The sequence below is a fragment of the Electrophorus electricus genome, chromosome 16, assembly GCF_013358815.1.
Source record: "Electrophorus electricus isolate fEleEle1 chromosome 16, fEleEle1.pri, whole genome shotgun sequence".
Lineage (NCBI taxonomy): Eukaryota > Metazoa > Chordata > Actinopteri > Gymnotiformes > Gymnotidae > Electrophorus > Electrophorus electricus.
Window position 1 is genome coordinate 11546630 of NC_049550.1, and position 14630 is coordinate 11561259.

The 14630-nt window shown below is 44.0% G+C and overlaps 2 protein-coding genes across 2 annotated transcripts; one reads left to right on the forward strand and one right to left on the reverse strand.

The window, feature by feature from the left end:
* The first annotated feature begins 3405 nt into the window (after positions 1–3405).
* On the forward strand, positions 3406–12891 carry htr1fb (5-hydroxytryptamine (serotonin) receptor 1Fb). The gene is made up of 2 exons (XM_027008796.2): positions 3406–3482; positions 10994–12891. Exon 2 carries the CDS (start codon positions 11013–11015, stop codon positions 12129–12131), a length of 1119 nt encoding a protein of 372 aa, XP_026864597.2. The 5' UTR covers positions 3406–3482; positions 10994–11012; the 3' UTR covers positions 12132–12891.
* Positions 12892–13508: 617 nt separating this feature from the next.
* Positions 13509–14553, reverse strand: cldng (claudin g). The gene is made up of 2 exons (XM_027008810.2): positions 14463–14553; positions 13509–14216 (listed from the first exon to the last, which is right to left on the reverse strand). The coding sequence occupies exon 2, from the start codon at positions 14187–14189 to the stop codon at positions 13560–13562; it is 630 nt and encodes a 209-aa protein (XP_026864611.2). The 5' UTR covers positions 14190–14216; positions 14463–14553; the 3' UTR covers positions 13509–13559.
* Between the last annotated feature and the right edge of the window lie 77 nt (positions 14554–14630).

Below are 14630 nucleotides of genomic sequence, written 5' to 3' on the forward strand. Positions count from 1 at the left end.
GATCTCTCTGCGGCTGTCATTAGCATCGTGCTTTCAATTCATGCTGTATCACTGTACCATTATCAACACTGTTCCTCTTGTTAGCGTTACAAGGGTGGAGCATCCCCCACTAGCCATATACCGGGCATATTCCCACTGTGTTCTGACTAGCACTTTAATGACAAAACCAGATGATAGAAAAGTCCTCATCAGGCCCGAACATAAAATATAAACTATATCATATACACACACCAAGAGACATGGACTACAGTAAATGTATGCATAGTTCTGTACTGCTATGCTTGTAGCCCCTGGGCTTCGGAGTCAATTTCTCCTTTGTGTTGCAAGCCTAACCTTATTGATATTCTCATAATGATCAATGCACAAACTGCCCAACCCATGTTAGTCATCGTCTTTTCGATATAGATTTTGAATTTTCACTTACCCAAGCCGACATATAGAAACATCTTTGGGCTGACACAGAATGACGCCTGTTTAATGCCTTAAAATAAAACAAACCCACCCCAAACAAAGCTCCAATCAAACCACACTCAGATCAAAGCCTTTTTCTATCCTTGCCGCTTTTTTCTTAAACCTTCGTATCAATCAATATGAAGTTTAATCAGTATTCCTCCTCTGGCTATGCTGTTGGCATTCTAAGCACCAGTTTACGTATTGGCAGTTTTATGTATTCATTTTTCTCATAAATGAAAATACGTATGCATCCTCTACGTATTGCGTTTTTTTGCCCCTGGTTGTGTTTTAGGACAGACACGTGGATAAACAGAGACACAGACATTACAAAGCCAGTTAGAGAGCATAGACTAAGGCTCTGAGTGCGGGGTGAGGTTATCCGGTCCTCTGTTTGCCGTGAGACCGTAAGCCGTAAAAGCTTGGGATGAAAGAGGAGCTGACTGGATGGGTCCCGTTTGCCCAATAACCGCACTCGCCTCTCTCTTCCTGAGATACACCATGAGCACTAATGCAGCCAGGCAGAGAGAGGGAGAGAGAGTGGAAACAAACACTGAGATACACTATTATGCACACCTTCTCTCACAGACAGAGATGACTAAGAGGGTTTGTGCACTCGCGCAAGTGTGTGTGTGTGTGTGTGTGTGTGTGTGTGTGTGTGTGTGTGTGTGTGTGTGAGTGTGTGTAAGATGAAGGGAAGGGGGTTTAGGATGCTGTGGGAAAACAAATGAGCTCAGGAGTGCCGTGTAAGTTCAGACGATGGTGATGATCAAATGCAGGGCTAGGTGGGAGCTACAGGGCTCTAATCTCTTCTGCTGCAGCTAGCCGGAGAGCAATTTGAAATAGTCCACCTTTATCTCCTGCTAGCGCCGCACATCAGATAGCTTTCGTTAGTCCAGAGCAGGGCACATTTTTCAGAAATACTGAAGCATCCTCTACCTTTCTCTTTTTTCTTTAGAAATCTCTTCATTTTCTGTTTCAGACCAGTTTGCTAATTATGTTTCGACTGGGTTGAGCGTAAATGGGAAATTTGGTCTCATTTTTTTTGTGTCTAATCTTGAAACCAATCAAAGACTAACCAAAGCATTACATCCTATATGCTCATTCCGTGGCCTAACACAGGCACAGAAGAACCGCTAATAGGAATTCCATTTATTTCCGAAAATAATATTGCACTTCAGTGCCTGGACTTGCCATAGTTCTGAGATTGCTGATTAAAATAAACCTGCTGTTAGTATTTAACCCACCCCAAACAAACAAGCAAACAAAACATAAATAAATATTAATGCGGTGCATCAACATCTGTTAAGGTTTTCTGATGCCACATGCACTTCCTGCTTGTCCATGTGTGTAGGCTTTGTGTGTGTGTGTGTGTGTGTGTGTGTGTGTGTGTGTGTGTGTGTGTGTGTGTGTGTGTGTGTTTGTGTGAACATCTAGATAGACAGAGCATCATTATGCCAGTTAAAACAGAAGCAAATTCCAATTCTGCTTTACATGTCTTCAGAGATACTTCATTCGTTGTACCTATTAATATCATGCCTACATGAACTGAGACATATCCTCTCTGCTTAAGTGTATTGTACCTAGGGGACAAAGTTAGATGACTATTCAAATCTAAATCTTTACGTTGTGTGAGAGAGTACAAGTGCACACACTGTGGGCTTGTGTGCGTTTGTGTGTATTTGTATGTGAGTCTAGTCTTATAGATATAAGATAAGACGCATATTGTATACTGTTTTTTTTTTTTTTAGAATTTGTTGTTAAAAGCCTACATTACACAGCCTCTGTGAATTTTATTAGATGATAAAAACCACAGTAGTGTGCCTGTGACGTGTAAGTCTCTGATGACCATATCTGCATGACAGGGAGGAGCTCCTGGTGGTGAATTTCTGCCTGCAGGGAGATTGACTGAGAAAAAAAAGTAACACATCACACAAGAGTTTCATCCAGTTGCCATTACACAGCCTTCCTCTTCCTCTGACAGATAACCTGTTCAACTGTTCATTCCACTCTCATTCTTCTTCTTTTTGAGTCAGGCGCTTGTACATGCACACACATACAAACACACTCACTTTCTCAAAAACACTTTCTCTCCCATGGTCTCTCTCTTCCTTTTTTTTTAAATATCCTCCACCACTTAGATCTCAAAATTCTCCTACAGTATTTTTACATCTCTTGACCACCTTCCTCATCATTCAGACAGTGGACCAAATTCGTCAATGTCCATTATATCTTAATTTCTTTGCCGTCAGACCTCCCAGATTATGCACACATAATATTAGAAAGACCTTCTAGTTTCCGTCTGTGAAGTGTGCGCAGTGAGTTGTGGCAGGGCCAAAAAAATCCGATCATATGACTGCAGAACAAATATCTGGCAACTTATGTGTGGTGCATGCCCAAGGCTAAGCGACTCTCAACTGTTATGTAACTAAGAGGCTGGTGAAGGATCCTGCCTCTACTACAATTCACAGAATATACTGAAGCCCCCGGGTGTGCAGATAATGTCTCAAATTATCCAGGTGTGGTGCTAAAATTCACAGCATTCAGTGTAATAGGCTTGTATTTTTAAAATGGGATGTTCAGATTAATTTTCCCAAATGTTATGCTTTAGCCTATATTAATAATTTTATGACCACTTCTAGTCTACATTTTCTAATTGTATAGCCTAACATTTAGAACTTAATCTAACACAAGCTAAAGACTATGCGACTTAGATTGACTCGCTAAAAAAGACGAGGAAAAAATGGTGTGTCGATGTTAATTTAGGTAAAACTTAAAGAATGAATTAGTATTCGTTTCCAACATTTTCGCTTAGCGTTATTCCTCTCGCCTTTCTGGGGAGATGTGCGAGACCCGCGCCCCCCCGTGACCTCCCCCCCCCTCACGCGAACACGCTGAGCTCACGAGCGAAGGTGCTCCGTAGATTCCGCGCGGAGGGATGAATTCCAATGCATGCACAGCGGAGACAACATCGAAACCCATTCTGTACCAGAGTCGTGATAACGGAATTTAATACATTTGACCTAATACGCGTAAGTCTTTCTGCTACTTTAGTATTAAATATATTTATGTGTGTGTTGGGAGGTGCTAATAATGCGATTTTAACTTTTATTTTAAAGCTATATTTTGGGTTAACGTGACATTAACTCCACTGGATGGGAGGATATATTGGGAAGTCATAGGTAAATAGTGCGCATTTTTGTGCATTGAATAATACGATTATGCGGTTTCGGTAAGGTATTAATGGAAGTAGACGCACACTTTGTGCTGTCTTTCAAACTGATCAGCATATACTGTGAAGCTGTGAAGTTATCCTGCGTGCTTCATTCAGATTCCTTTTGTATCTCTACTCTGTTTTTTTTTTTTTTTGCATTTGAAAAATAATTGGTGTAGTCAGATGTTGTAATGTCACACAGATACCTTCAAACAGCCAAGATTACGCTGTGTCAGTCTTCCCGTGTCTATGTGGTAGTATTTGCAGGCAGTTTCCCTCTGTTGAGACTGCTACCTCTTAATGTGTTAAACTCGCCAAGACTCCCACCTCATGCATGAACATTAACCTGCAACGGGCGCTGAGCAGCCTATTAAAGTATGCGCTTTCCCGTTTCCGCCGTGACAGCATAAGTTCATTCTCAACGTGACTGTCAACAAAGAATTATTTAGCAGCTATCTCCCACAGGCTGGTAACATGAAACACAAGCGTCAGCGTTACTGCAGCCTCCTGTTTCATACCGTCAGCACTTATTAGACTGCTAGTATTCATGAAGAAGACGGAGCTCTATCATCTCAGCCGTCGAAGAACCGCTCACCGGTTGCCGCATAAACCAACAAAACAAAGGCTTTTCACAGGGCATTCGGGTTTTATTTTTTGTTCAGATTGGCTCCCTCAGGAGCCCGTGTGCTAGCATATTTAAGATATTTTTAGCACACAGTGTGATGGAATTCATCTCACTCATATTTTGGTACCTTTTTAAATGTAACTTTTTGTGCTGAAATACAACACAGTCGACCACATCAAGGGTTTAGAGATGAATCAGGATTTTCTGCATTGCTAGTCTAATCACATTATGCGATGATTCAGAATAAATTGCTATGAGCGTTTAATTTCTTTTCCTATACATTTTAATGCCAAAGGAACTCGTCCACCAACTGATTAGGCACCAATGCAATAAAGACCCAGAAGATGGCAAGAGAGACATCAGATGTGCTCAGAAATCAAATGTTCAGACATGCAAAGTGAAATAAAGAAAGAATGAACAGCAAAAACCAAATGGCTGGTTTTCAAAACCCAGAATGATTTGAGTAGAACATGCCAGCGACAGGACAACAGAGTACAGATCTCTCTGTAATGATCTACTAGTTCAGCTCTACTCTCTCATGCAGTCCTGTACAAAAGTAGATGAACAGTAATATGGTTCTTAGCTCTCTTGCGTAGCTTCCTACTAAGAGTCCCCCATTTCAGCACACCACGAAAGATCAGACAGCTGGCCCCTCAGATGGTTTACAGCCATCTGCCCGATTTTACACAGACCCCTGAAATGGGACACTCTGTGCAGGACTGGGAATCCTGTATGGTTCAACCCATGCGGATGTAAGTTAAAGCTGACCACATTTCTTACAGTCACTGTTTAATTGAAATACAGACTGAAGACATCAAAAACGTACTCTCCAGTTATACCCTGGAGAGGCCCTCTCTATGTTGTGTGTGTAGAATATGTATGCAGTGCTGAGATGCTGCTCCTTAAATGCATTGAAGAATGCAGAAAACCCTTGAAACAAATGAGCTCTTATCTAGGATGGGATGCAGCTAAGGCTGTCAAGGATGGATTTAAGCATGAAGACTGATGACCCACGTCTGCCGTAGAAAGAAGGGAATCTGCAGGTTTGATTTGATCTCTGTCCTTCCACCTGATAAAGTTCCCGGGGCTCTACCGAAGCCGCCAAGAAGAGACTTCAAGTGCTGAGTGACAGTACTTGTTCTGTTTGTGGGTGATTGGAATGAAATAAAGGTCAGCGAGGCTTATTAAGAAAAAAAATCGCATTAAGAGTGCGTGGTTGTTACTGATGACGGATAACAGCCTTGGGCCGTGGCGGATGATGAATTAGCTTTCTCTTACCTACCTTGGGAGAAAAGCTTGCAATGCTTCATCTTGCAAGGTTACAGTCTCACAACATGACTCGAAAATGTAAGAACTGTTGGAGGCCTTTTGTACAGCGTGCTATGTCAGTGACAGACTGAGCTGCATCAGGTCTATGGATCCGTGTCTTGGGTTGGCGCACTGCACTTTATCATGGCATCCAGATACCTTCTCTGGATGTTTTGTAGGTGATTGATTACTTGTGTAAAGAGTCTGTCATACCCCGATGATAAAAAGATCAGTCGCTCAAGTATTATTATTTAGGTCTGTCATTGCAGTTCAGTTCAGAAGGTTCTTATAATTGAAACAGGGGTGTGCTGTATGGCAACATCACATTCCTAAGGTTTGATATTTGATTACCAGAGCATATCTGTTCCACTCCCCAGCCATTCTGTGTGCATTTGTGTGTGTGTGTGTGTGTGTGTGTGTGTGAAGTGGTTTTGGATGATAAGGATTTTTAGGGTTTATTTCAAAATGTTGCTTGTGCTTATGGCATGAAGTCATAAACATGAGCTCTGCCCTTGTGGACGAATGCGCTGCGTTACCCATGAGCGCCAGAAAGTGACGGAGGTGAGTGCTGTTACTGTGAAATGTAATAAGTGCTTGCACACAAATGTAATTAAGCGTGGAACTTACTCTGGCTAATTGGCCGTCATGGAGGATTTTTCGGCTGGGCAAACAGGAGCAACCAAACCTCTCGAGTTTGAAGATGAAGGGCAAGAACCCATTTGATCTGCTTCCAGTTTAATATTGACTGAGGTCACTCTGTCTAAGGGCTTGTGTTATGGTTATAGAACTAATCCAGAATCAGTTCCCATTATGGCAGAAGTGCTAGATCTTGGTATTTGTTGGTATTGGTCATCAAAACTACAATAAGGAAAATAAGCTGAGAGCTGACATATATTGATTTAGAGTATAAAAAATAACCACTTAATAGTGTTAAATATTCACAATAAAATATGGTATACAAACAGGTGCACCTGTGTAAAATTCAGCACGTGTTGTCTACTCTATAGGTTTAAGTGGTTAAGAGGTGGAAGGGATTTACTGCTGGAAGTTAATGGTGCTGGAGAGAAAGGGGGCGTGGCCAGTCAGAAGTGGCTGTTCCTCAGTGGCGCAGCAGTGGCAAAGATGCTGTTCATGTGCATTCTCCTTCTGCGCTGTTCACCTGCTGTGGTTTGCTGTGGAGACAAATCAGGTTGTTGAGGAAAGATGCGATAATACCGATAGCCCCGTAGAGGTGAACTGGGTGAGACAAGCTGATGGAACCATTGTTACCGTGGCAAACTGATGGAACTGTTGCTATGGTAGGAAACTGGTGGAACTGTCATTACCATGGCAAAGACTTGGGTTTAAGAATTTGAACCACAACACCAGGAGTTGTGACAGAGTAGTCCAAAGAGCTATGGAAGCTATTGCTGCCTGTAACAATTTAGTAAATTGGCATCATTCAGAGTATGTCAGTAGCCAGCTGTACCTGGTAGAAAATATTGCGTGAAGGACATATGTGGGAAAAACCTGGCCTTGTGTTGGACTGTGATTGGCTCCTAGAAGCCTGGACATTTACATCTGGTGCCTGGCTTCGATCAGATAAGAGAAGGCATGTGTTTATGGAGGCAGGAGAAGCACCCCAGTCATTTGCCTGGAGTCTCCCTTTTGTTCTAGTCATGAATATGTTTTTGTTTTTTTTTTGCCTTTTCTCACTTAGCGTTAAAAGCCGGGACTTGTGTAATGGAAGTTGGCGGTGATCGGTCTTTGTTTCACTCCACCGCTGCCAGGCTGCTGACAGCCCGAGGCCTCACCGGCAGCCCAGCACCCAGCGGGCACTTTTGGCTGGTTCTGCAGCGCCGGCCCCAGAGCATGACAGATCACCCGCGCATCTGGCTCAGCGCACCTCCAAGCTCCTCACTTTCAACTCGCTGTTCTGCCCTCCCTGACAGTAATTGCAAAAGAGCCGCCTGTCCTCCATTGGTTGCATAAGGTGTGCTTATTTGAAGACTTAAAATACTTTGCTTTACCTGGAAAGTCAAACTGAAGTTGTGATGAAAAATATGGCGTTAGGAGTAAGCGTTCAGGTTTTCTACCCACAACACTGGATCGGGATTTGATAAGGATGGGAAAACGAGGCCACCCTGTGATAGTCTGGTGGAGACTGTAGCACATTTTTGGTGCCGCTCTTATTTGACTGCCTTCTTGCATTTCGTCACCCACGATTATTTCTGCACTAGCCAAATATAATTGGTTTATGCATAGCAGTGACCACTTAGCCACCATAATTTCTCTTCATGTCTGAAATACAGATCTGGTTTCCACCCCCCAACTCCACGCCAGTATGTGTGTGTGTGTGTGTGTATATATATATATATATATATATATATATGTATATATGAAATTATATTATTGGTCTTTTTTTCATTTTATCTTTATTTGGTTGGGATGTGTGAGTAATTTATGGCACCCCTGACAGGAGCGAAAGCACCAGAGAGCATAAATACAATTTCACTGAGTAAAGCGTTAGCCGAGGAAGCGAGTGGGGAGAGAAAAACTCCCCAAAAAGTGAAGAATTCATTTATTTATTCACAGTGACTATTTGCAATTACCTTCAATTTCATGGCCTTCCTGGAGGAGAGAAATCAATGTCAGGCTATATGGCCTGGGATTTAAACGTCTTTTAAGCAGATGTGCCAGTTAGGTGCACAGATAAAGAAACATATTGTTGAGAGACACATGGTCCCACCTCTGTGCAAACCCTGTACAAACCCTGAATGAGAGAATCAGCAGAGTGATAATGAAACAGCTGCTTCTTTTATGAGATATGAAAATACTGAGTTTCATTCCATTTTTTTTTCCTCTTGGTCATCATTTGTCAAAGACTCAAGCGCAGTGTCTTGAATCAAAACCTGTTTTTCATGCCCCTTAAATGAGTTTGTCAAATGAAGCCTAATTTCTGGCCTCTTGTGGCCTTCACGGTCGGTAACACGGCACCGTACTAAAACATAACTACATCCTACTGTCGTTTAAGATGAACGTCCTCATTTCAGTTATTACCCGCATATGACAGAAATAGAGATCTTACATAAGTATCATGTAAGTCCGTAGCAAAATGAATTAACGGAAGCTTAAAAAAAAGAGGAGAAATTCTTAATAAGACTGCTCTTAATGAGGCTGATTATAACAGTGTGCTCCAGCTGCCAGAGGCACAGGAAGTAAGAGGTGTTACTGGCAGGAAGGAGAGAAGATGGTGTGCTATCTTGATGTCACTGTCTGCAGTACCCCGCCATTGGGATTGGTGGCTTTCTCCATTTGCCCATTTACCCCTGCTTCGGCACCTTCTGTCTCGCCTCATCATGGTGATGTTATTGTATCAGTGTACAGAGCAGCTTTCCAAAACTGCACAGGCACTTTTTTATCGATTGACAAATGAGCTGCTGGTTTTGCTTTTATAAACCTGGATTAGTAATCTGCAGTCCACCAAAAGTGATATGGAGGAACCGCCTTACTCGAGTTTGGCGAAAGGAAAGGAAAACCTGAAATGTTGTTTACAGGTGCAACATTTGTTTAACGAAAACAACTGCGTGAAACATGCCCTAATTTTGATGGAAATGGTACTGTGAAAGATGTGAAGAACTGTGAAGTTGTAAGAGGATTATATTTTAGGGTTCCAGCATCTGGTGAGAAGGTACGATGCTGGTGGGGGGAGGTTGGGTTTGGAGAGGTGGAGGGGAATAAAGGGCAAACTAATACAGAATGTTGAAAATTTGATAGGAGCCGTCTTCTCCAAAACCTGCTCTGAATACATACGACTTAAGAAGTGCAGCTGCATCTGAAGCATATGCGTCTCAAAATCACATTATGAGGTGTGCGACTTGAAACAGCTCAAAGGGTCCAGGGCCAAACGTGTCACCATGCGTCCAAGGGACTCTTCTACCACGTTATCAAAGACTTCACAAAAATTGAGCACAGGCTGGAAAGCTGGCAAGTTTCCTCTTTGGTGAACATGCAGAACATGAGAGACAAACGAACGAGTTGGCACAGGTAGCGAGGTAAACAACTGGCGTGATAGCAATGCATGATCCAGGTGAATAAGTGAAAGTCAAATTTTTTCATATAATGTATTTTACAACAGTTGTCACAAGGCAGCTTTACAAATTTCCGAGTCCAAGCCCCCAGTGAGCAAGCCAAGGGCGACAGCGGCAAGGAAAAACTCTCTAGAGCATGAGGAAGAAACCCTGAGAGGAACCAAGACTCAAAGGGAGGGGGCCCATCGTCTTCTGGCTGACAACAGACACCACAATAGCAAATAACCCATAGTGTCTCAGTGTGCAGAGGCAAGAAGCATAGAAAGGCTTAAACTTTAAGTTCAAATATGTCTTGTGATGTGACTCCCATTCTTCTGTTTTATATAAACTGTATTGCCCTTTCTCCTTGCTGGTGCTGTGACATTGATGGGAAAGCTATCAGTTACACGGCCATGACACGATTTGCAATATTGTTTTTTGCTGCAAATGAAACTGTGGATTACCTCCAACAGTGATAGTTGGCCTGTGTAATCTTCCCTAACACATCATGGAGATTAGTGTGGGTGGGGAGAAATAGTGAGTCAGTTGACATCACGCATGTTGAGCATTGTACTTCTTTTCCAAGTGGCTCTGCCTGCACTTGACAGAATGAGTCAGTGCTATCATGCTGGGATATGTAGTTTTTTTGTTTTTTTTTAAATGAATGCTGCTAATATTTTGATGGGGCACAAGATCTGAGAGCCCTTCTTTCTGTTTCCTAAGGTTTTGTTGTTTTTATTATTTTACAATTTTGAAAATTTTAAATGCTTAATCCATTGTGATCTTGTCTTGTGGCAATTTTACTCTGTGGAGCACCCTTCTGAGTCACTGGCACTGATGTGACTATTTCTGCATATCTACGTACTGCATGTCACTGCATACTGCATATCACAGAATTAGGTGAAGACCTCAACGCTGGCCATGCGTGAAGGACTTTGTGCTACCAAGTGATCAAATGTATCAAACGCTGACCTGTGACAGTCCAGTACTGGTTTGAAATAGAAAGCAGGAAACCCTTTCTTGCTATTTAATAGATAACAGTACAAATCTTTGGCTCACAAAAAACTCCATTAGTCTGTGAAAGAACTGCATTAAACCGCCTTGGGGATATATCACTTGCCTTTTACAGAATAATTCCCTGCTGATTTGTGCCTTTGCTCTGGCATTTTCTTTCTCAGGCTGTTGCTAATGTTTTTTTTTTTTAACCAAAAACTGCTATCAGTGTAGAAAAATGGATGAATTAAACAAATCTGTGCGTTAGGAATGTCTAGTCATTTATGCAGTTGGGGTATCCATTCATTCATCCATTCATTCATTTAAATGATCTCTTTTCTTCTGCTACTCCAGCTGGATTTCACTGTGGAACATGGATCTCCTAAACTGCTCCTCAGTGGAACTGTCAGATGCTGTTGCTGGTCGACTCGGCCTCGGCAAGGTGCTACTCTCCCTCATGCTCTCTGTCCTGGCTGTGGCCACCACCATCATCAACTCCCTGGTGATCACCGCCATCTTGGTCACCCGCAAGCTGCGCCAGCCAGCGAACTACCTGATCTGCTCACTGGCCGTGACCGACCTCCTGGTGGCCGTGCTGGTGATGCCGGTCAGCATCGTGTACATCGCAGAGGAGGCGTGGGTGCTGGGCCCCACTGTTTGCCACCTGTGGCTGGGCCTGGACGTCACCTGCTGCACCTGCTCCATTCTGCACCTGGCAGCGATCGCCCATGACCGCTATCGCGCCATCACGGACGCCGTGGCCTACTCGCGCAAGCGCACATCCCACCGTGCCGCCGCCACTGTGGCCGCGCTGTGGGTGCTCTCCGTGCTCGTTTCGCTCCCCCCCCTTGTGTGGAGGAGGCTCCCCGAATCGAGCAGCGAAGGCGGGGCTGACGCGGTCACCGAGTGCCTGATTGAGCACGACCATGTGGCCTTCACCGTCTATTCCACGTTTGGTGCTTTCTACATCCCGCTCACCCTCATCCTGGTGCTCTACTACAGGATCTACCGGGCAGCGCAGATGCTCCGCAACCGGCGAGGGAGCAGCCGGCTGGTCCATCAGACGGTCAGCAGCGTCATGCTAGCCAGCGGGAACACTGACAAGGTTGCCCCGCTCAGCCCGGACACGCTCAGCCCCGTGGAGAAGTCCTTCTCTGAACCGTCCGTGGACGGAGACCGCTTCAAGATCACGCCCACTACGGGGAGGCTGATCAGGGCCCGGCGGGCCCCCGGGGTCCGGGAGAGGCGGGCAGCCCTCACGTTGGGCCTCATCCTCGGAGCGTTTGTCGTGTGCTGGCTGCCGTTCTTCCTGAAGGAGGTCATTGTGAACACCTGCCCCTACTGCAGTGCCTCGGCTGTGCTCGTGGACTTCCTTACCTGGCTTGGATACCTCAATTCCCTTATCAACCCACTTATATACACCATCTTCAATGAAGACTTCAAAAAAGCTTTCCAGAAACTCCTGCCCCTCTGTTGCATCCACTACCAGTGAAGAACACAGAACTGTTCTTTTGGAACTCTGGATGACATAAATATATTACAGTAATGCAATCCTCGAGACTTTTTGACAATTGTACAAATGTATATGTAAGGTTTTATTTTTTAAATTGGACTGATTGGGGAGAGAAATAAAAATGGAATTTCCCAGCTCAGACTATTTAAAGAATAGCCAGCACTGAGGATGCAGACAAACAGGGGAAAAAAACCCCCACAATATATGTCAATATTAAGGAGTGAGGCTGGCTTTTGTCTTCAGAAGAGTTTCAGCCCTTCTTACAATGTCGATATACATATTCTGAATAATTACTTTGGAAAAAATTTAACCATTCTGTGAGAAAATAGTCTCTCCATCATGTTTGACAGTTGGGAATGAAATGTAGGTCAAAGGCTTCTACAAGCTTTTCAAAAACATTAAGGCCCACTGCATATGTATTTTTGTGCATATATTGCTGTGATTACATCACAGTAGCTGTACCATCTTCAGTACTATGACCACTGATGGTCATGACTTCAGAAGGAATGGACCAACAAAGAGTCACAATACTTTGATGGTTTCTGAGGCCATTTTTATTTATCATGTGCAAGTGTCCATCTCTGTCAGCAAGCCTCAACTTGCAAGCCCTTGAAGCAGAGTTTCTAGGTTTGGTATGTAGTGTTGCAATTGTAGCACTATTGTGATACCATTTCTAGCTAAAATAGATGCAATTGGGCCTGCCCCAGATATTCAACCATGTTAAACATTCTTGCAAAACATTCTGGTAGTCGTAATGTGTCAAACATGTTGTAATAAATTGGCTTCCATTTTCATTTGGGGCGTTTCTCCAACCTATAATTTCAAGCACTGCCACATAGATGTCTAATGCTTTTGAGAGAGCAAGTGGCAAAAAGACAAGTCGTGGACATCCATAAGTAGCAGCCCTTAATACTCACATCCCCCTCTGTACCTTCAATTAAAATAAATAAAAAGCCAGTTTGGATTTTATTGAAATAAGTCACTGCAAAAATACCTCCCAAAACTTTAACCATTCATGCTGCCATTAGAGCTTATTTGCAAATCCACAAGTCTAGTAGAGTTCAAAAGTCTCCTTACAACATTAGATCTTGCCACGCCAAAGTTTCACTTACTACATCAAGTGAATACTGATAATTGCGTCATTCGTTTTTCTGCTTTCCGGTTGACTTTGAACGGAGATCCTATGAAGCCAACTGCTCACTGTAAGCCGTTGCGCAATCATGGTCTCAAGATGCTACCGCGAAGATATCGCAACAGCGCCATCTGCTGGATAAAAGTAACTCGGTACTACGCATGAAAGAAAACCCATAACTAAAAATTACTTTATTTACACAAGGCGTTACACTTAGGGGACGACCCCAAAAATAAAAAATAATTAAAAAAAAGAGTTACACCAGCCCACCATGCTCAGACACAAGCTGCGTGTTCTCTACTGGTCTGAGACGCTGGTTTATAGTGGACCGATTTCTTTCCCATAGCTGTGGGGAAAGATGTGCAAAGAAGCCCTCCTCCAGTCAGCATGAGTGCAGCTGCTCCCCAGCAGATAAAGACGGCTGCCCCAAGCTCCCGCTTCTGTGACTGGGCCACCAGCGGGTTGTAGAAGTTGCTGATCACCACGTTTGCCGTCCAGCTCGGTGGCACGAGGCTCAGAAGCCCCGCGAGGAGGAAACTGGCACCAGCTGCTGTAGCCACCCTGGCTTTGGTAGAGCCTCGTGGCATGCAGTTGGTGCACTCACCACCAGCAATGCTGGCGACTACGGCCACAAGGGCGAGCAGGAGAGCGATGACGAGAATGGCCCGCGACGCCTGCAGATCCGGCGGCAGAGCCAGCACGGAGTCGAAGACCTTGCACTGCATCTGACCAGTACTCTCTACCACGCAGCTCATCCATAGGCCCTCCCAGATTATCTGTGCAGTCACGATGTTGCTGCCTACGAAGGCAGTCACACGCCACAGAGGAAGGGCACAGGCCACTAGGGCAGCCAGCCAGCCCAGTGTCCCCAGTGCAGTGCCAAGCATCTGTAGCCCTGCAGACATGGCAGCTATTGGGTGTAGCTAACTGACCTGTGAAGAGAGGTGGGGTGTGGGAGAGAGAGACCTCAAGAGCATGCGATTGTCAAGTGTCTTACCATTTGGCAGCATAAAGGACAATACTACATAACCAACAAGAATGAAAGTTAACCCCATCAACAGACACAGGAAGTGCACACACTGTTTACTGCCTTAGCAATAGCTCACAGGCACACAACTCAATATTTAAAATAAAGAAAATAATTAGAAAGCTTTAACTGCTGAAGGAAAGCTACTTACTCCAAATCAGAAATTGCTGCAGTGCAAGAAAAACCAACACATTCAAATTTGAGAAGACTAGCAAACGACACCCTTATACACACCAACTTTTATCATTCAGCTGGAAAACGATTAAATTCAAGCCTTGGCGCCCATTAGATATATAGCGCCATTGCCGGCTCTTGCACA